General features: G+C 29.5%; 1 protein-coding gene across 1 annotated transcript; it reads left to right on the top strand.

Moving 5' to 3' along the window:
• Positions 1–8,545: 8,545 nt before the first annotated feature.
• On the top strand, positions 8,546–20,949 carry LOC126768931 (myrosinase 1-like). Its single transcript, XM_050487399.1, has 10 exons — positions 8,546–8,736; positions 9,391–9,524; positions 11,428–11,596; positions 12,838–13,108; positions 14,103–14,238; positions 14,627–14,724; positions 15,042–15,173; positions 15,978–16,151; positions 18,934–19,178; positions 20,442–20,949. Exons 1-10 carry the CDS (start codon positions 8,684–8,686, stop codon positions 20,593–20,595), a joined length of 1,566 nt encoding a protein of 521 aa, XP_050343356.1. The 5' UTR covers positions 8,546–8,683; the 3' UTR covers positions 20,596–20,949.
• Positions 20,950–21,489: the final 540 nt, after the last annotated feature.

The following is a 21,489-nucleotide window of genomic DNA, read 5'->3' as shown; positions in this document are numbered from 1 at the left end:
CTTAAATTATTATAATATTATCTTCTTAATAATTTTATTGAGATAAAATGTTATATTTTATATAATATTTTCGAATACAAAGTATCAGAAAACGTTAATTGTATTCTTCTTAACAACACATAAGAAAAATAAATTGTCAGTATAATATTCCTGAATCTAAATCTAACACTTCAGTCAATGAGCGCAAAATAATCTTCAACGATAAACACTGACAAACAAAATTTAAAAAATACCGCAAGGTATATACGAGTATGTAAAAAGTTGACATTTTTTTATATCACGAAGTAAATAATATAGTATCATCATTTACATACTTCCATTTAACAACACCTTTTAATTATTAATTTTATCTTCGAAGACATCACGAAGTCTAATAGGTAAATTACTTCTGCATTTATTTTTATATAAATATTTGTAACTATAACTTTGTTAAGTAAAAGAAGAAAAATATTCTTATAAAATACAGTATAAATAAAATATGAGCTTCAAAAAAAGAAACTTAATACATATTTTCAGACTATTTTATGCCATTAATGGAAACTTGTTGAATTCTTGGAGATTATTTACCTGTAACTCAGTACTGCTTTACCATTATATAAAGTATATAACATAATCAAAGATTTTTTTCCTTCTCCTATGTATTATTATGTCGGAAATAGCTTTTCCTGCATCAATTGTCGCGCAACCACGTGTACAATCGTATTGCTCACTATTAAAAATAATTATTTATTATACCTTGTTATTACCTACTAACGAAAACCTTTTTTCGGTACGGATATATTTTGGAAAGAAAGATCCAAGGGAAAGGTGCTCTTTTTGCGGTGAATAGACACGCTTGTGTCTTGGTGATATTACACTTGCAAATTTGAATCATCACAATTGTACACGGGCTGGAAAAATCTTTTATATCAAGGATTTTAGCGCTCTCATCAGTTTATCCAAAGGTGCCGTGTAAGTTCATGAAGATCGTTGATCGTGCAGCAGAAAAAATGTTGTGATAAGAACAGACATTTCCTCAGGGGATGGTACTGTACACCGGCATTAATAGCTATCACTTCTGATGAGTGGCCGTCAATGATCACCCGAAAAAACGTTTATCCCAAAATTACAGTAATACAGGATAGTTTAACTAGCTGTGGTCAGAGATCCCCCCTGCTCTGCTCAGAGCTAGCTAAACAAGCATTTCAACCTATTTAAATGTTTAAAACTTCTAGAAAAAGTACCGCATATGCAATTAAAATCTAGCAGCTATTTTTATCGAACAATTTATTTTATAAACTGAAAGCAAATTAATCATTAAATAAAATTGAAAAGATTCTAATCTGTGAGCTGTAACTAATAGTAGGATTATCATAACGTATTTCTGCAGGCGATGCAAATCTCTATAATATTCCAACCCATCTTTATATCTGCTGCCTGACCAAAGTGCAAGATTTTAATTTATAATGCTAGTGTTGAGATGGTCTAGCGGTTAGAACGTGTGAATTATATTCATAATATCGCGTTGCGATATTTGGTGAAGATTTATTAGAAAAAAATTAAGGGGTTTATTACAAGGTTTGCCTTTGTTTTTACTATTCATACGTTGAAATTTAAAATTGAGATGTTTTAGGATATATAATTCACATATATTCTGTTCACTTAATACACCGGTTTTTGTTTTTATCTTTAACGTAAAATATTCATCAGCTTAGCTTTTAGTCAGTGGAGAAGGTATGGAGCTTATTCCACCACGCTTCTTCAATACGGGTTAGTGGAATACACATGTGGCAGAATTTTAGTCAAACTAGACACATGCGGGTTTCCTCGCGATGTTTTCCTTCACCGTATAGCACGAGATGAATTATAACTTATAATATATTACCTTCTCCTCAAAAAAAAGGGATTGGAGGCCTTAGCCCAGCAGTGGGACATTCACAGGCTGTTACTGAGTAGCTTTTATATTGCAATACAGTATTTTTGTTAGCAAAAATATGTAATGATGTAATTAACATATTTATAATTACGAGAACACGTAAATTTTAAAAAGGATTTCTTTTGTGCAGGAATATTCATGAAAAAAAAAATCTATTAATATTGTTTTTTATTATTAAATACTTTCGATTTTAAACAAAAATATACATCTATCTGTTTGTTCATGTAATCTGTCTTTTATTCGCTTAAACTTAAACGTAAAGAGCACTTTGTGAACCTTCTTTTATTAAATTTTGAAGTGTCAGATAAATGAGATTAAGCACAAAGACCGCCCGTCCAAGCTTAGGTCTTCAAATCGAAATATAATAGCTGAAAGATTAGGTGTAAATTTCATTAGTATAATAAAGTAGAGTGTTCTAAAGGCCTTGGAACCGAACTTCTAAAATTCGTTCCAAATGCTTATCCTAATTTATGTACGCAATTACATATATATAAATATGAAAAAAATGCCTCAATGCTGGCAAAACAAATTTATTAAAAATTCTTTCGATTCATCCAGCAAAAATGGGTTAGATGAATTTGATTTGATTTCAAATGTGTTATCATTGTTTTTAATTATATGAAAAAAATATTCACAAAAACACGATAATGGCTTACTCATAAATACAAACATAAAAAATAACATACAATACAAACATACTAAAAAAAATGGCCTCAAGAGAGCTATAAAGACATACATATCGCCTAAAATATTGATTAATAACGTTTTTTTTTTATGTATCCTATCTCCTTTAAACAAAATATTAATTAGAAATGTTATTGTACCTTTTAATTTTAAACTTATAAATCTTTAAACTTTTAAATATTAAATTCGACTCATTAATGGAAATTATCAGAAGTTTCTGATAAATGCTTTTGTATAAAATCCAAGTTCTACTTACAGAACTATTATATATACCTACCTACGCTTTTAATTACTTTCATTAGCTTAACGAAGATGGTTGTTTGTGAATATATACAATATGATATTATTTGTGTGTTAAAAATAATATTTGTTACACTAGTAGTAAACATAGAAATTAGATTTTACAATTATTTATGTCCTTCTCTTTTTTGAAGGAGAATATCGTCAGGAAATCTGAATGTATCCGAAGAAATTCTTTAATTCACATGATTTTATAGATCAAAATCATTATTCTCTATTGGAAATATTTCAATTTTGATAAGAAGACTCCTATAAGCAATTAATTTAAATAAAGAGTAACTAGTAATAGCTCTAATTATAATCTCGCTAGAAAACCCAGTAAAATACCAGTGGTACCCATGCCCTCTCTTGGGGCACACGGGACCGCTTGCTACTACTGTCACCTCGACGGTTTTGCCGCCTAAATGGGCCTCCAGACATAGGTGCTACCCGGGGTACAGAGAACCCCACTAGCCTTATCTATGCTTACAGCAGATTGAGTGTACTCATAGACCGGGAGATGGTGACACAAAATCTCAGGTCATTTGATTACCAATGTAGCAGTAGAAGGGTCTCATTTCGTAATGACGAAAAGAAAAACGGTCTATCACACAAAATCAAATAAAATAATAATTATTAGCCATTTTGCATTATACCCTCTTTTTGATAGGACAAGTTTTAATATCTTCTAATTTATGATTATCAATAAAAAAATGCCATTTCACTTCAATAAATATTACTTACACATAAATAAATTACAGCAGACATTACATAGATGTAAGCAGTTAAAATCGCATATTTGATTAAATATGTATGCACATATATAAAAACGCAACTACCACGAAAATCTATTATCAGCTGAGCGTTCTTTGAGTAAATCATATTCATTTTATTAGGCTTTGGTCACACCGTAAATAAGAATTGCTTAATACGAATATCCATAGCTCGTTCTTCAAAAATGAAGGATTTTCATACAAACTTACTTACTTAGAGGTTACATTTTCAAAATTCCTTCCTTAGTGCTTGTGCAAAATAAATCGGTATGCAAATTTTCATTGTGCCAGCCCTAGTAATTTCGACTGTGATAAGTCACTTATTCTTTTATGTATATATACAACTCATTATATATGTATAGATAAGTATAGGTAGGTGTTTTTAAATTAGCTTGAATGTTTAAAACATTTTGTGTTTTATTTATGAATTTTTTGTACTTTTGTGTATTGTTTAATACTCTTTTCTGGTTCTTATTTTTTGTTTATTATTTAATGTAGTGTTTCATTTTGTTTTAAAGATACCTATAATTATTATCACACTATGTGTACCTGAGTAAACTTTTTGCATCTTTTAAAATATTGTTTCAATGGTATATTTGTATAAACATGATTTTTATGAAAATTTTATAATGGGTCAACCTTTTGTAAAATAAAACACACGATCTAACAAAAAAATACTTTTTATTTATAACACACAATTGTAATCAAGTAACATTACGAATTTAAATTTTATATTGTTTAATGGCCAATTGTTTTTTTTTTTGTAGATCTACGGAAAATTCCACAAAAAGAGTTAATATAAATCATTACGTTAACGCCTCTCTTCAACCTTGATTTATTCAAATACATAGGGGAAAGTGTCACAAACAAACGCCCTTTCCGCCATTACGTTATTTATGGTTTATAAATAAATTATAATGTAAATATTGACACGGTTTTTGTCACCTGAAAACAACTTAAAGACTTGAAAAATATATATTTAGAAATAAAATTATATTAGGTCGTTACATATAAAATTGGCATTTTGTATGGGAGGAATATAAAGTCAATTTTTTTTTTGTAAAATATATTTAATTAATCAAAGTATGCATCGTTGTTATCTTTGCACTTCTGTCATCTCAAAGGTAGTTCATTGATCCCTTTACTAAAAAAACCATAGGGGCGAGAATCAATAAACTCTTTGAAGGCAGTTTGGACTGCCGCATCAGAGTTGAATTTTTTCCTTGTAAGAAGTTGTCCAAATTCTGGAAAAGATGGTAATCTGTTGGAGTAAGGTCCGGAGAATACGGTGGATGTCGCAGACATTCCAATTGTAGCTCATCTAACTTAGTGGTTGTTTGTTGTGCAGTGTGTGGTCTTGCGTTGTCGTCAAGCAGCAGTGGCCTAGAGCGATTGACCAATCTCGGTTGTTTAGCAGCTAGTTCTTCCTTCACGGTTTGCAGTTGCTGACAAACAATATTTGCCGTAATCGTTTGGCCAGATTTTAGAAAGCTGCAGTGAACGACACCGGCTCTAGTCCACCAAACACTCACAAGTAACTTTTTCTGAGTCAATTTTCGTTTAAGGCAGGATTTTGCTGGGTCTCCAGGGTTCAGCCATTGCGAAGAGTGCTTCCGATTATCGTACAGTATCTATTTTTCATCACAAATAATGATTTGATTTAAAATCCCTTCATTATTGTGTCGGTTGAGCAAAGTAACACAGCAGTCGACGCGTGTTTGCAAGTTCGATTCACTCATTTCATGAGGTACCCATCGTTCAAGTTTTTTTACTTTCCCGATTTGCTTCAAGTGAATATAGTTTTATCACTTACCCCGAAACCTTCAGCTATCTCTGCAGTGCTTTGTGATGGATCCGCTTCCACAATAGCCTTTTATTCTTCATTTTCCACTTTGATCTCCGGCCATCCACGGGGTTGGTTCTGAAGGTCGAAATTTCCAGAACAAAAACGTTGAAACCAAAAACATACCATGCTTTCTTTTGCGACACCAGCGCCGTACACATCATTAATCCTTCGAGCTGTTTCTGCAGCACTGGTGCCACGGTAGAACTCGTACTCGTAAATATACCGATATTTCATGTTTTCAATTTTGTGGTAATAAGCGACGTCAAAGAAAAAAGTAATGAGGAAAAAACAAATGAATGACTGTTTTCAAAACTCAAATGTACCAGCTAAATGAATTTATAAACTTGAATTTGGAATTCTTAACCAAAGAGGAGATATTTTATATCAAAGTGGTCAGTTCGACAAAACGCTAATTTCATATGTAAAGACCTAACATTTAATGGACGGTGAACGAATAATTTTAAGCTAATCCTCTACATCAGAGTATACTTTAGCAACTTCAATGATATAGTTGCAAGCTGGCACCTCGGCATTTTCATAGTTCCAAAGATCGAAACTTAAACTATAGAGCGTAATCCTAATGGCATGGACGGCACTTGGAGCTTTATATTTCAAATGACTCTGAGAAGGATGGTGGTCGGATTAGCGCCGTACTTGCGATAAATGCGTTTAAGTTACTTCGAGATTTCTAGCTTGAGATTCTCCCTGTGGTGAGCTTCGCCAATGTACAAAATAAGGACGGGGAAAAACATATGATAAAAAGCATACATGACTTGGATCCCCTTCAGGGCGCAGGTATTTTTCGAAGATTTCCTCAACGTCAAAAAAAATGTCGCTATCAAAAATAGTCGCAAGACTGATAATATTAGTATAAGTCACCGATCCACATGATAAACAAACTTTAAATTTACATATTCCATGCGATTTGCTAATAGTTCTGCTGTATTCAGCACTACAAATAGTTCCTGAATAAATTACCTTTATTTATAATACAGCACTATTCCACTTATTACTAATAAGTACTTTAATTTAACTTTTATTTAAGCAAGTTCCGCATACAACTTCGTGGATAAATTCTCGCGAATCCATATCGAATAGCATAGATTATTCAAGATGTTTATTTGTCTTTACTCATCCTGTGATTGGAATAGGCTATCGCTATTTCTGTTCATGAATTAAATATTATGAAACGCTGGGCTTGGATATCTGGTTGGACCTCTATGCTCCAGTGCAGTGTGGTGGCCATGAAAACTGCCTTCGTCTCCCTTGCGTTTCTTTCAACAATATTTTTGCAACATTAAAGCCATTTTTCTTTGATTAAATTTTTCTTTGATTAAACTTTAAGATATTTAATATAAAGTGTTATTTGTTATAATTTAAAAAAAAAAAACACTATTATCTAGCCTTACATAATTACGATGTTCTAATTTGTTACACTGTAGTTGTAATGGTTTTTTAATATTCGCATGCAAAACCTTACATTTGCAATTAAAATGCTTATGTGTTTTTACTTTAAATCTTATCGATATTTTACACTACCTATTTTTGGTTTTTACGAATATCTTATCCATAAAAAACATCAGCACGAGATACTTACAGATATAATATAAAAGATATTGCATCGTATCTTTGTATTGTGCAAAAAATAAATGTTTTAAAAATAATAATAATGAAAATTACTTAAAGATTTCATAAACCATTATAATATGCATGTTTATAAAACTATCGATTGTCTAATATTGAAAGTATTTGGTAGAATTTAATTGAATAATGTGTATTTTTATTTAAATGTAATTTGTATATATACATAAGTGATAAGCAATTAAAAATAAGAGTCCGCATCTAAGCAAAGACCTGGCTTCATGTACATTGTACAGAACATCAAGTTTATGTACATATAATGTATATATGCAGAAAAACCATCTCACACAAGTCGCGCTGCTGCCGCCGTGCCGCAATTTAGTATGTATAGATTATATGGTATTCAACATCATTACGCTTTTTCAGCTATTTGAATTTTATCATATTATTTTATACTTATACATACATGTTCTAAAACTTTCTTTATAAGGTTGTAAGACAGGGTTGGCCACTCATGCAATTTCATTCCCTACTTTCGTTAAATTCCTCTTACCATTATATGTAGATTAAATATATAAGTAAAATGTTTTTATACCTTTTTTTCACGCACTGGAAACCTTCAGTACTCGCTCAAGCGGCTGCGGTGCGGCGCCGTTGCAGCACTTGTATGGCGGCGGCGTCGTTTTTATGTGTATACAAAAAACTGCGGTTCCACGTCTGATATAGCGTGTTATCAGAAAGAAAGCTCATTCATTTGTATTGATATAAAAATATTTTATCCGTAATAAATCACTAATTTAGCCTTGGGTATTAATTCAATGCCAATAACAACGAAATTAAAAATACATAATTAATGTACACTGTATAACATTATGTAATAAAATTGATAACTTATGGCGTAGAAATATTCTTATTAGAAAATATAAATAAACAACCATTAATTCTTGTTGTATACAACAGTGTTTTCATTAAATTATACATCATTTGAAAACACTTAAAATAAATATGTTAACTTTTTTAAATGGTTCGAAAAATATGTACCCAAACATGCGTTTAGGTATAAGTAATACCGACTAATCAAATATTTATTCAATTATTACAATAATTTTGTTTTATTTTCACAATAAACTATATTATAATAAACATAACCACTCAGTGTATATTTAAAGACACTTGTCTATAATTTGTCTACATTTTCAGAAAAATGATTTACTATGTAAAACAACCGTGGAACAATTATTTTAAATTAATGAAATATCAATAATAGTTTTAAATAATAAAATAACTCCTCGATAAATCTATATCTTAAGATTTCACAGTAAAATCTTGACTAAAAGATTAATCAAATACTGCGAATAATTAATTCTCATCGACACATGCGAATGTTTGATACAAAACAATACTATTAATATAACACCACTACCGCCAGGAAGGAAGTAACAGTGCACTTCAAATAAATCAAACGCTTTCTGATTAGGAAGTATATCGCACACGTTGTGCGATATATGACTATGGGAAACCCTAAGTAGAAGGTTGTTCCGCGGTAAAGGCTACAACTACAAAGTTATCTTATTAACAACAGTAGATCTTACTTTAGTTAGCAAAATGCAGAGCCCGAGTAGAGTCGCCCATAAAGCCGTCATTCTAGCGTGCTTCAGGTTATATTGTTATGTTCATTTATCATAAATATCATAATTAATTATCAGCGCGGTGCATCGAATTATTTCGAATTATTGGTGTCAAAAGTGTATTAAGTGCAATCAATTATTTCGTTTATATCATTTGTTCATTACTAAGTTATATTTTTAATGTTATAACATAGGCTTTGTGTGTTATCATTCTGGTGATATACATCAATATTGTATGTGATTAGCAAATTCATAAATACAAGTATAATTAATCGCGTTTATCTTAAAAGCCTCCATTGTACTAGTTATTAATCTTGTTAATGTTATTTTACGGTGACAACTTGTTTGTGGAGATATTTTAATCCGCGAGACACATTTACGATACGGAGTGTTTATATCATTTGATATTGTTTGGTATTTAACGCTAATGTAAAAATAAACCCTATAGTTCTGTAACAGTAATATAAAGAAAAACATAATGCTTAATTTTATATTACAGATTTAGTAGCGCAAAATTAATTCCCATATTCGGTAGTGGTAATAGTTTAATGAGTTTAAAGGTTGTAGCTAGTTCTAGATGCATAGTATTTATAATTTGGAATATATAATCAAAATTTGTACTGTGTTATACACGGACCTATTATTTTGTCTTTTCCTGTATTGAGGGTTTTTTTTTTGTTACAGCCTTTTGTGTTTAACAAAAGGAGTGAACACGTTTGTGAACGGTAATGGGTTGAGCAACTACACGTTTCCAGACGATTTTATGTTTGGAGTCGCAACGGCTGCATATCAAATAGAAGGTGCTTGGAACGAAGATGGTGAGTTCTTTAAAATTTTATAATCGCAATTTATGCTACAATTCTGTAGGACCTTCATAGACATAAAATAAACATTCGGTTTTTAAATTATTTGTTGTTAAAATTAAATTCAAATTTAGCAACATCAATTACTATTTATAATTATATCGAAATCAATAAAAAATGATATAAAGTTTAGTATATGAAATCGACTTGAAATTGATATAACTTTTAGTGTGTTGTTTTGTGTTTTTATAGTATATTTAAATTATGTATATACGGGGTGAGATAACTTGAACTTCAACACCGTGCACGAGGAATAATAAGCAAAAATTAAACACATGAATAAATAGTGTTTTCCCGGTTTCGAACCTGCAATTATCGGATAGTACTTATTCTAACCACTGAGCCATCTTGGCTACAAAAGACAGTAACGTAATGAAATTCCAATTGCTATTGGTTCAACCGTTTAGTACCGGCCTTCCTGCGCGGGTTACAGGAGTCGTGCCGGCGATTAACAAGGCCATTTTAGTTCAAATACTTGTTCAATTATACAGCATTTCACAAAACGACTTGACTAATTTAAAATTATTATTTTATGTTATTATAAATGTCAATAACACATCCACTATAATTGTTTTTAAAAAAAAAGTGGCTTGTCATTGAAGAAATATTTTTGAAAACCGGATCGTACAAAACCTTTCATCGAACAAAGGTCACACAAATTAATTTATTCCAAATTTGCAAATTCATTAAAAATGACTAACTTATAACAATATTTTTAGGTACGCACTTCTGTGTGATGGATTGGCTTTAAAAGACCTAATTTTAAATATCATTCGATTTTTTAATCAATATAAATCCAAACACCAAAAGATACTATATTTTTATACAATTTCTAAATAACATCATTATAACAAGTTGATTTATTTGATAACACTACTAATCAAATAACTCTTAACAAATTAATCAACATTATTTTATATATAATATTATATAATATATTGCTTATCGTATACTCCAAAAACTGGGAAAAAAACATAAAAGATATTCCTTGATCGAAAAGATTTATGCTTTCTTGGATAAAGAAAGACCTATCTAATCCAAATAACGATTACAAGGCGTATTGTTTTTCTGATTTTGTCAAACAGGATATGCTTACAAAAATATCCTTATAGAAAACTTACATTTTATAAATTCAAAAGGAAAATATATGATATATCCTATATAAACATAAAATTAGTTGTTACTTAGTATTTTCCTAGAGATTAACATAATAGTAGCCGTTTATCTGATTAATAGTATTAATTATTATTTTTACATCGTATGCTCCTATTAAATGTAAATATATAACTAGTTATGTATATGTAATGATTACAGATTTTTGAGTACGTAATTCGTAGTGATAATTATATTTTTAGTAATGTAATTAAAAATATTCAAATTAGTTCCTAGTAGCAACGAGTTTTAACTAAATGCCGAGAACTATTAGAAGTGCCAAGCCTAAACTTTGCATATTAAGATCCTCAGAGTTATCCAACTCTAAGGTCATTCAAACTTAACTAGCCGCAGTGAAATTAAAATTGAATATTTGAGAGTTCTATTTTATGTGCATGTTACTTGCAGGTACATATATTTTTTGTAACTTTAAAATTGCAATTTCAAGTAAAGCGTTCTATTTGTATTAGAAAGTCAATTTAAATTTTTAAGTTAAACTTGACATGGTTTCTGTCATTATCCTAGTTCATACGACACTATATACTATGTAACTGTTTATAGTATATATATGCATAGTTATAAAGCTATTTTTATTAGTTTTATACTGAATTTTGTGATTTATATAATGCTATTTGTATTTTTTAAGTGCTGTTTATACATTTATTTTTATGGATGTACATTTAAAATAAAGATAACTTTGTTTTAGGCAAAGGAGAAAGTATGTGGGACACCTATTTACATAAGCATCCACATTACACAGCAGACCATTCCAATGGAGACGTGGCTGCTGATTCTTATCACAAATACAAACAAGATATAATTATGGTACAAAGCCTTGGCGTCAAATATTACAGAATATCACTATCATGGCCAAGGTAATATTTTTTCAATTATCAATCTCAATTACGTCATGACGCTTGATATGTATACTCGCTCAGAATTAATAACTCAGTATATAATAAAACTAAAACTGTTGTGCAATACACATAATATTATAATTCTGTAAAATTACGACAAAAGTGCCTGTGAAAGCCTACTTTAATAAGAAAAAAATGAATGAATAAAGTACAATTTCATTTGATTAAATTTTATCATACTTTGCTTTATTTTAATATTAATATATTCTAATAGATTGGATATATAATAAATATTATACATAACATATTTACACAATCATATATAACATAAGTCACAAATATAAATAAACTAGTAGTTATTCACGTTTTCGAATACCACTTTTAGTTTCATCTAAATATAACAATCAAACTTTTGGAAAAAAATATATATCCACCCAAGTCTAAAAGCAAGTCGCTCTGGCATTACTTCTAACATTGAATACAATGGTTTCCACTTTTAAGGTACACAATAGTGAGTAAAATACTTTTCTATTTACACTGCAGGACTTCTTGAATTTGTAAATGTAACTTGCTTTTCCTGGTACTCAACCCGCATAGTAATATCTTCAAATATCCTCTTTGTGATTTTGAGTATTCATCTCAGTGTTTGCTACAAAATTAAATTGAGATTTGAACATGAATATTCAATTAGAAATAATGATTTCATTCCTTCGTAATATCAAAATTTTAAATGAATATTTAAATGCCTATTTGTAATCAAATATTTAACACCAATATTTTAAATGTTATAATTATAGTAATTTATTCTATTATTACTTTGTTAAAATACAATGTAAAGTATTTTTATTATATTTATTATAGTAACACAAATCTTTGAACATTTAAAATCTCGTTTTTCCTGCATTCCGTAAAACCTGCTTTCGTATTATAGTCTTACAATTCACAGTCAATTTTCTGTTTACAATTTTGTAAACACATTGTCATGTTAAATAAAAATATCTAAATAAATCCATTTTCGTAAAATCAAGCTTAAAAGCGCCGATACCTGTAGTAGTTACGTTATTATTTAATTAAAACTACATGGAAAAACTTTACCCTTTAATTATCCCTTAAGTTCAGTTTATGTGTTATTAAAACTTTCATTTTATGTTGTATAAATTATATAGTTCAATTGAGTAAATTCATATTAAATTAATTTCAAGATTTCTTGTAATTGGTATCGATTGTCGTAATAATTTATTTGTCTTAATTCAAAACAGATTGTTGCCTCACGGAACAGACAATTACATAAATAAAGCGGGTGTCAAGTACTATCGCAAGCTATTCGAAGGCATGTTAAAAGCAAAAATAACTCCTGTTGTCACACTTTTTCACTGGGACTTACCAACAGCCCTGATGGATTTAGGTGGCTGGAGTAATCCAAAAATGGTGGATTATTTTGAAGATTATGCAAAAGTAGCCTTTACGTTGTTTGGAGATTTAGTCAAAATATGGACAACTATGAACGAACTACATCAGCATTGCTTAAACGTAAGCTTTATTTATTTAAAATATTTTATGAAAGTCATCACATCACCACCCATCACCCGAGTATATAATATTTTAAGTTGTAGCCACATAAAATTTTGTCATTAATTAACTAGCTTTGTCTTAAAAATACTATGTATACTTTAAATTGCTTGCTTAAACATTATGCGTAATTGTATCGATTTTCATTTTTATTTTCCGAGACAAAAAATCCTTTTAGAGACTACAAGTATAAGCGATTGTTATTAGTGTTTTAGTTCAACACAAGACCAACAGATCCGCGTAAACTACGACGCTAATATACAGAATTTATTGCCTTATCGTGCTTCATTAAACAGCATCTAATTTTATTGTTAAAGACGATCCTAAGTGAGTCTTAAATAAATTCTAACAACACATATATAATTTAAAATGAGACTCTCGGGATTACCTGATCATGTATGCACAAATCCCGCTATAGGGAAACGTGCAAATATATACACAAAGCATGTTGTTTGTTCATAAATTATTTCTTAAAATTTTAATTGTGAAATTTTCTTACACTTTTATAGAACTAGCAAAAATAATTGAGTCCGTTAAATTTATAATAACAAATCTGTCTGAATATAGATTAGACGGAATATAGAGGTTAGATCCTAGCCCCCTAAGGTGGGGTTTCTCCCTCGGTGGTCAACCTGTGAATTTCATATCGCTAGTTGGCTCGAACACACTTCATATATATGAAATTATTGTTTCTTTTAGTAACAACAATCGCTTAAGTACTGTTTGTTCGTATAAATGTATCTTAAAAACTTAGGTTAAGGCGTAGACAACGTTCAAAAAATTATATTTCGTTGGTATTTTATAACACTATCTGACCATTATTTTATAAGACATCACCAGCAGTTTTTAAACTAAGCAGTTTTAAGCTTGTTGTTTTTATCTATTTATTTAACTTATAAGCTTGTGCAGTTTTAACCTGGTTGTCTGACTTCAATAAAATCGATCTTTTTGCCAGGGCTACGGCAGCGACTTTTTCGTGCCTGTACTACAATCGCACGGAATTGGCGAATATTTATGTGCGCATTACATGCTGTTGGGACACGCGCGAGTTTATCATTTGTATGATAAAGAGTTTCGACCGAAACAAAAAGGTTTCCACTACGGAATTTTCCATACATATATTTTTAAATAAAGCCAAGTTTTAAGTCACCCTTATAAAATGTTATGTAATTAATTGAATTTCGAAAAGAATTATTTAATTGTTGTTATTTTTATTTAATACAAGGAAAGTGTACTAAATAAACTTAATCCTTTATTTCTTTGCGCTTAAGGAAAATATAATTGAGTTTTCGTGGAAACTGTGTATAAGCTGAAATTATACGTCATTAACAAGGGAAACCCATTTATTTATAAAACAGACAGCTATGAATTAGGTTTTAATAGGTTAAATTATTAATAAAAAATATATTGTTATTTATTACTTTAATTGAAATTTATAGTATACTTTATTATTAAATTTAATTTATAAATAATTTGCAGGTAAAATAGGTATAACTTTGGATGCATTTTGGGCGGAACCTAAGGACAGTAACAAGAAAGAGGACCAAGAGGCCGCTGAACGGTATCTGCAAATGCATGTCAGTACTTTTTTTAATAAAAACTATATATTTTTTTAATTTAACTAAATTGGCTGACCAGCAATCCAAACATATGATTGTGTCTATCCATTGCCCTTTAACATTGGAATTGTAAGAAATATTAATTTTTAACAAAAACAAAAAACCATACATAGCCACCAACCTTGTGAGTTAAGACGTTATGTCTCCTGTTGCTTTAGTTACACTGGCTCACCCTTCCAACGAGAGCAAAATTTACTGTTTTGCAGTTGAATAGATGATGAGAGAGCCTTTAACACCAATTGCTAAAGTATTAACTGTTTCTTTTCTTATTACAGTTAGGGTTATACGCCCATCCAATATATTCTGTTGAAGGTGATTATCCGCCAATGGTTCGTGAAAGGATCGATAATATGAGTCAACATCAAGGGTATCCAAGTTCGCGTTTGCCAAATTTCACTCCAGAAGAAGTAAGTAAATATACGGTAACGGCAATATAAGCCACCAATAAATACATAACAATCTAAAAAAAACATGTTTTTGTATAACATAAGCTATTAGTAGAGTAACGGCCTGTAAACGTCCGACTGCTCGACAGTAGCAGAGCTGGCCTCCTCTTCTCGAGGAGATTTGGAAATTATTCCACAAAGTTGCATACCACAGCCCATGATGTTACAATGCAGATAAAAGTAAAGAGCAATTTATGCATTAAATTTGTGTATAATAAATTTTATACTACTTATAAGTACTCATGTTTCTTTACGCATATAACGATAAAGCAAATATATCCGTTATGCAAATTGCTACTTATTCATCACTTGTAAAAGCAACGCCTACTTAAGCTAAGTATTCTAATGAAGAGCCATATGTTTTACGCTATGTATACTTTCAGTATAGCTTACTAAGTCAATTGTAGATAGTGTGTAATAGTAATATAAAAATCGACGAAACATCACTTGATGTTAAAAAATAAACCTTTAATCCTAGGTGGTATTTTCAAAATAATTTTAGCTCTAAAAAATCAAAATACGGCCGGATCTGATAAACTTTTGCCTTTCTAAGAAGCGATGGTCCATTAGTTAAGTACTGATTTCTCTATTTCTGTTGTAATTGATTTGACATTAAAAACAAAAGCCGGATGTATCTGTAGGTAACGTTACATTTAATATAATTCTGTAAAATATCAATTTAAAAGAACTTGGAAAAGCCTACTTGAAAAAAAGTATGTTTTGACTTGATTTGATCTAATTTAAAAAAAAAAAACATTATTTCAGGTCGACATGGTGCGTGGTTCGTCAGATTTCTTCGGCCTCAACCATTACACATCGTACCTAATGTCCCCTTCAACAATGGAGCCCACTTGGAAAGTCCCTTCAACCGATCATGATACGGGTGTGAAAATAGAGCAAAATCCGAATTGGCCCATTCCAGGAGCAGAGTGGTTATCGGTATGATTTATAAATATAATAATGATTAAGCTTGAGTTAGAAAAGTGTTGAGCGAAACCTTTATCGTTCTTTCAAAAAAAAAACCTTTATGAAAAGAAGCCTTCGTTGCATGTACTAAAACAAAATGAAATATAATATAGAAGATTGATAATAAATATTCGCTCTAAATGTGTGTTAAGTGTTGAGCATAAGTAATTTAAAGATTTGTTAATATTTCTGTTATCGTTCTGACACAAGATTACGGAAGAAATCTGGTACCGGTTTTGAATATGTGACCTTTGATTGATATCCGGTTGTTTAGTACTAAATAATTCTGTAAAGGTGACCATTTTGGCAATTTCAATTCTACTATCGAAACAATTTTAGCCAATTTATTTACAATTTGTTTTGTAAACAAATGAATTATAATTATATTATGAAATTAAATATTGACTATGTACAATACACATGTATTAATGTAAAAAAAAAATCACTGTTATATACTATTGTTGAATAGATCCCGATAGGTTTATAATTTGAACCTATCGGAGTGTCTATCTATTGTCACGGTACACAATTTTTTATATTATATTTTATTGTGGTGTGATAATGCTGACATTATCAGACAATATTATATACAAACAAACAAAATTCATAAAGTCAAGAATTTACCAATATGTCATAATTATGGTAAGGGCATAAAATACTATTGGCTACTCTCCAACTTCTATGTATTTTTTAAAATACATATTCATTTTCAGTAACTATTTCCTAGTAGCTCTCCATTCACGCCGCTTTTAAAGATTTTCTGATGTACTTATTTTGTCCATTCTTGTCACGTCACATATCCATTTCAACGATCTAATTTCAGGTTTATGCAATCGTCTTTCAGCCTTCCTCTTACCCAATATTCGGAATATCGGGTCCATATCCATACGTAACGAGAGATCGTATTATTGATTTAAAAATTACCTCCTCAAGTTAATGTGGATTTTATAGTTTTCGTGACCTCTTGCCATTTCAAGTTGAGTAATTCTGTTTTTTTAACATCAAGGTCCATCTCCCACCACTACCACTACCACTTTGCACATGTAGGATTTCTACCTAGGTTTTTTTAAATAGTTAAATGAAATAGAAAAACATTCAACATTGCAAAACATGTATTCTGTTTTCATTTTGCTGATTTTATTGCTTTTTAACTAAACTGCCTTAGTTGAATATTTAAAATACCGCCCATATTATATCTATTTTAATATAATACTGATACGTGTGACAATGGTATAAAAAACTGATTATGTAACATGGACAGAAATTTTAAGAACTTTGTTTTAATTTTATTTAATTTTAATCGAAAATTGTTATTTTATCGGATAATAATAAAATCGTCAGAACGATTTTACCATCAACAAACAAATACATTTTGAAAATGTAAAAGCTTTAATTAAAATTCCGTGTAATTATATACTCACAATTTAAATTAACATTAAAGGCTATATATACATAAAAATATATATAGAAAATTATTAAACCTTGTCAGGGTTAATAATTACATCATATTTATTAAACAGAAAATTATTAACTCCTATATTAAAAATATTATCGAACTTAAAACTCTCAAGCTGACTACTTGAAATTGTGATTACCAAAAAATGGAAGATTATTACTTTCTTCTTTTATTACGTTACTATTCGAAAGTAATAAATTTATTTATTTATACAATGTACCGTTACGTATAAAATACTTTTACATAAGACCTTGAAATTTACTATTTACTCATAAAATTGTTTAAATTAACAAATAAAAATAAATATAATATACATACATGAACTGTTAACTCTTCAAATATACTTATTGGTTTCTTATAAATTAACGTCCACAGACATCCGTATTTTACGATGTTTTGAACAGCTTATATAGTTTTTATTTTATGACGTTACCCAATAATAATTAACCAATTAATATGTTATTAACGTTTCACATACGCGTACACTGTTCGACTAGTTATTTTGCTAACTAAAGTAAATGTAAAAAAAAGCGGTCTTCACGGAACACACGGCACGTGATATAGAATATGTAGAATATGAATATATGATTATAGAAGTCTATGTACGTTAATAAATTAATGTCGTATTTTTTACGGTTTAATTTAACTTAGATTTTGAATTCGCAGACATAAAATCGCATATATAATATACTGTTTCTTTCTTATGAACAAATTTTGCAAGTCAGACTACGACATCTTTGATTTTGTTTAAACCTGTATATTTGTTTAGTTTTAGTAGTTACCGTCAGGTAAATTTTTGTGTTTTTTGCTTGATAGTAATTAAAAGTATAATTACGAATACAGTTTATGTGCGCAATGTTGTGTCGATGTTAAAATAATTTTAATCGCACTAACTTGTTGTGACGCGGCCGTCAGATATGATGGTTATTATAATTCAGCGTTTAACTTTTAACGAAACTAAGACATGTTTTCTCTCAATTTAAAAATACTCTAACCAAATCTTATACAAACTGAGCTGTTCATCGCATTCGTTTATATACATATTTTCGGTAGCCGACAGGCCGATAGTATTGTATATGACAGTATGACTTAATGATTAGTTCTTAAGTTTCTACCCACTATTTAAAAGCATTTTACAAAATAAAACAAGGACATAAATAGCTCACGTATCATATAAGTGACTGTGAAATGAATTACTTACAAGTGCGACAAAAACATCGTAATATTATTTAATTATTAATATATGTAATCAATAAAACTATCGAAATAAAAATATTTTGACAACAAGACTTGTTGCAGGTCTATCCTCCAGGTTTTCGTAAACTATTGAACTGGATCACGAAAAATTACGGAACCAATATACCAATAGTAGTAACTGAAAATGGTGTATCCGACTTCGGTGGACTGACAGATTTCGTACGAGTTTCGTACTACAACAAATATCTGTACCAGCTACTATTAGCAATGCATGAAGATGGCTGCAATGTCGCAGGCTATTTTGCTTGGACACTTATGGATGATTTTGAATGGACAGATGGTTACAAGTAAGTTTATTATTTAAATTATTCATAACCTATCCGTTAAAAATTGTAATCCGTAATTAATTGTACAAATGTTTGATAAGGTTATATATTTTTTTAAATAATTATTTGGCTTTTCAAATTAATAACAAAACTATCATTATAAGTTCAGTATAAAATTATAAAAATATCAGTACAAAAAATATACATGTAAAGTATATCAAGTTCTTTGCCAATTTATATTTTATACTAATGTTATGAATGTGAAAAATTGCTTTGTCTATCAGTTTGTGACCTAATCACAGATCTTATCATAACGATATTTGAGTTAGCTAGTTAAGGGCCTAGTATAAATACGCAACATAAAAAAATTGATATAAAGTAAAATATTATATTTGATTTGCCACGGTAAATCTAGTGCTAGGTTATAAATAAAAAAATATAATTATAAATATACATTATATTTTAAAGAGTTGCGTCAGATCAAAAACATAAATAATTAAAATTTTCTTAATAGAAAAAAAACATGAAATTCCTCTTATCTTTATTTTATAAATCTATAACACAATAAAAATATATCACTGCCTGACATACAATGACTATGTCGGTACGGTTTTTGAAGCATCCTTAAGGTCTAGAAACAACGTTTTTTTAATAGCATTCTATAATAAGCACGGTTTATGAAAATGTGGCTTCAACAAGGATTAAAAACCGGCTTGAAAGTTCGTAACTGTCGAAATGTTGACTTCAAAAACAAATATAAGTCAGTTTTATTAACCTAATAAATAATTTAAAATAAAAAAAAAAATTATTTATTTTTATTTATAAAAATAACAACAAAAAATAATAATTCAAATGTGTATTATAAAGGATTCAGAGGTTATTAATATCAAAATAATAATAATATTTGATCGCGGAAGCGAATTATTCGTATGATAATTAGATTAATTGATTTCTAATCTTTATATGTATGTAACAATTACAATACACCGTGACTCACGATCGATAATTGCTGTTCATACATTGACCATTACTGTTTGCATCCGGTTAATAATAAATCTTTTTCAAAAACAAATATTTATATAAAATAAATAGTTTTGTAAAATCTGTCATTAAAAACATACATATTTTACACAACAACAATTTTATACAAGTACAATTGTCTTACAATCATTTTAACTAAAACATTTAAGTATAATTGATGAGTGAGCCTGTACAAAGCGCTACTACCGGTAAAACTTAGTATTTATATTTCATATTAATTTTTTTGGTGTTTTTATTTTTCAGGGTTAAGTTTGGTCTTTTTCATGTAGATTTCAAAAGCCCAAAGAAGACCAGAACGCCGAAGTTATCAGCTCTCAATTATCGAGAAATTGTTCGTACACGAAGAGTTAATTTCAACTTCATTAAAATACCATCATATAAATACAACGATTTATAATATTGTTATTTGTATTAAGGAAATAAATCTCGAAAAACATTTTGTTGGCCAAATCTCTTATTCGAGAGATTTGGAACTCAGACTCAGCCTGCTAGTTCGCGAAAATAAAGACTTAGATTTTTTCTAAGACATTATCGAGCTTCATTTACGATGATTTCGTTATTTAAAAGTGAAAAAGATGAACCGTTAGCGCGTATAAAACTGTTGATAGTATTGAAATCTTACGACTTAAGGTCAGAATCTTCGAATTCTAACTACTGGGATTATTATATTTGTGATTTGTGTATATAAATGGGTAAAAATAATTTATTTAGTATTATAAGTATGTGATAAAATAAACATTGTTCTATGTTACATACTCTTTTATTTAAATACTACTTTTTTTTCTATAGAATAAATATTTATTATTGGAACTCATTTAAGCAACGCGACTGAAATTTTATTTGGTACCACCGTTAAATTTGCTTTGTGTAACTACAGGCACAAGCGACATAACATCTTAGTTTCATAGCTTGGTGTCACATTAGCGATATAAGTGGATATAGGAGATATAGCGATAAGATGGTTAATTTTTTAAGTCGCAATGTCTATGGGTGGTGATGACAAAAAACATCATTCTCTCCAACTACTTAGTTATATAATAACAATATTTATTCTAATATATATACTGATATAAAGTACTAAGCAATAGCCTAAGGCGACTTACTAAAGGTGAAATTTGTTTCCGCGGAAGAAATTTATCATATTTAGCATTTCCGCTAAAATTGACTATAAAATGAATAACTTCACGAGGATGAATCCACTTTGAAATGTTATCTTGAACCATTATTAATCTTTCAGATATCTCATCACAAAGCTCTATGTGGACTTAACACTAAAATTTGTCTACCGCAT

This window comes from Nymphalis io, chromosome 6, assembly GCF_905147045.1.
Source record: "Nymphalis io chromosome 6, ilAglIoxx1.1, whole genome shotgun sequence".
NCBI classification, from domain to species: Eukaryota; Metazoa; Arthropoda; class Insecta; order Lepidoptera; family Nymphalidae; genus Nymphalis; species Nymphalis io.
The sequence above is the reverse complement of the archived record's forward strand: the minus strand, read 5'-3'. Positions and strand labels throughout refer to the sequence as shown.

What these genes read in the sequence shown, in the direction of transcription:
- LOC126768931 (XM_050487399.1), top strand. Translation starts at nt 8,684, where the DNA reads ATGCAGAGCCCGAGTAGAGTCGCCCATAAAGCCGTCATTCTAGCGTGC. An exon ending in AACGGTATCTGCAAATGCAT is followed by an intron (nt 14,725 to 15,041) that starts GTCAGTACTTTT and finishes TTCTTATTACAG; the next exon opens with TTAGGGTTATACGCCCATCC. An exon ending in CAGGAGCAGAGTGGTTATCG is followed by an intron (nt 16,152 to 18,933) that starts GTATGATTTATA and finishes GACTTGTTGCAG; the next exon opens with GTCTATCCTCCAGGTTTTCG.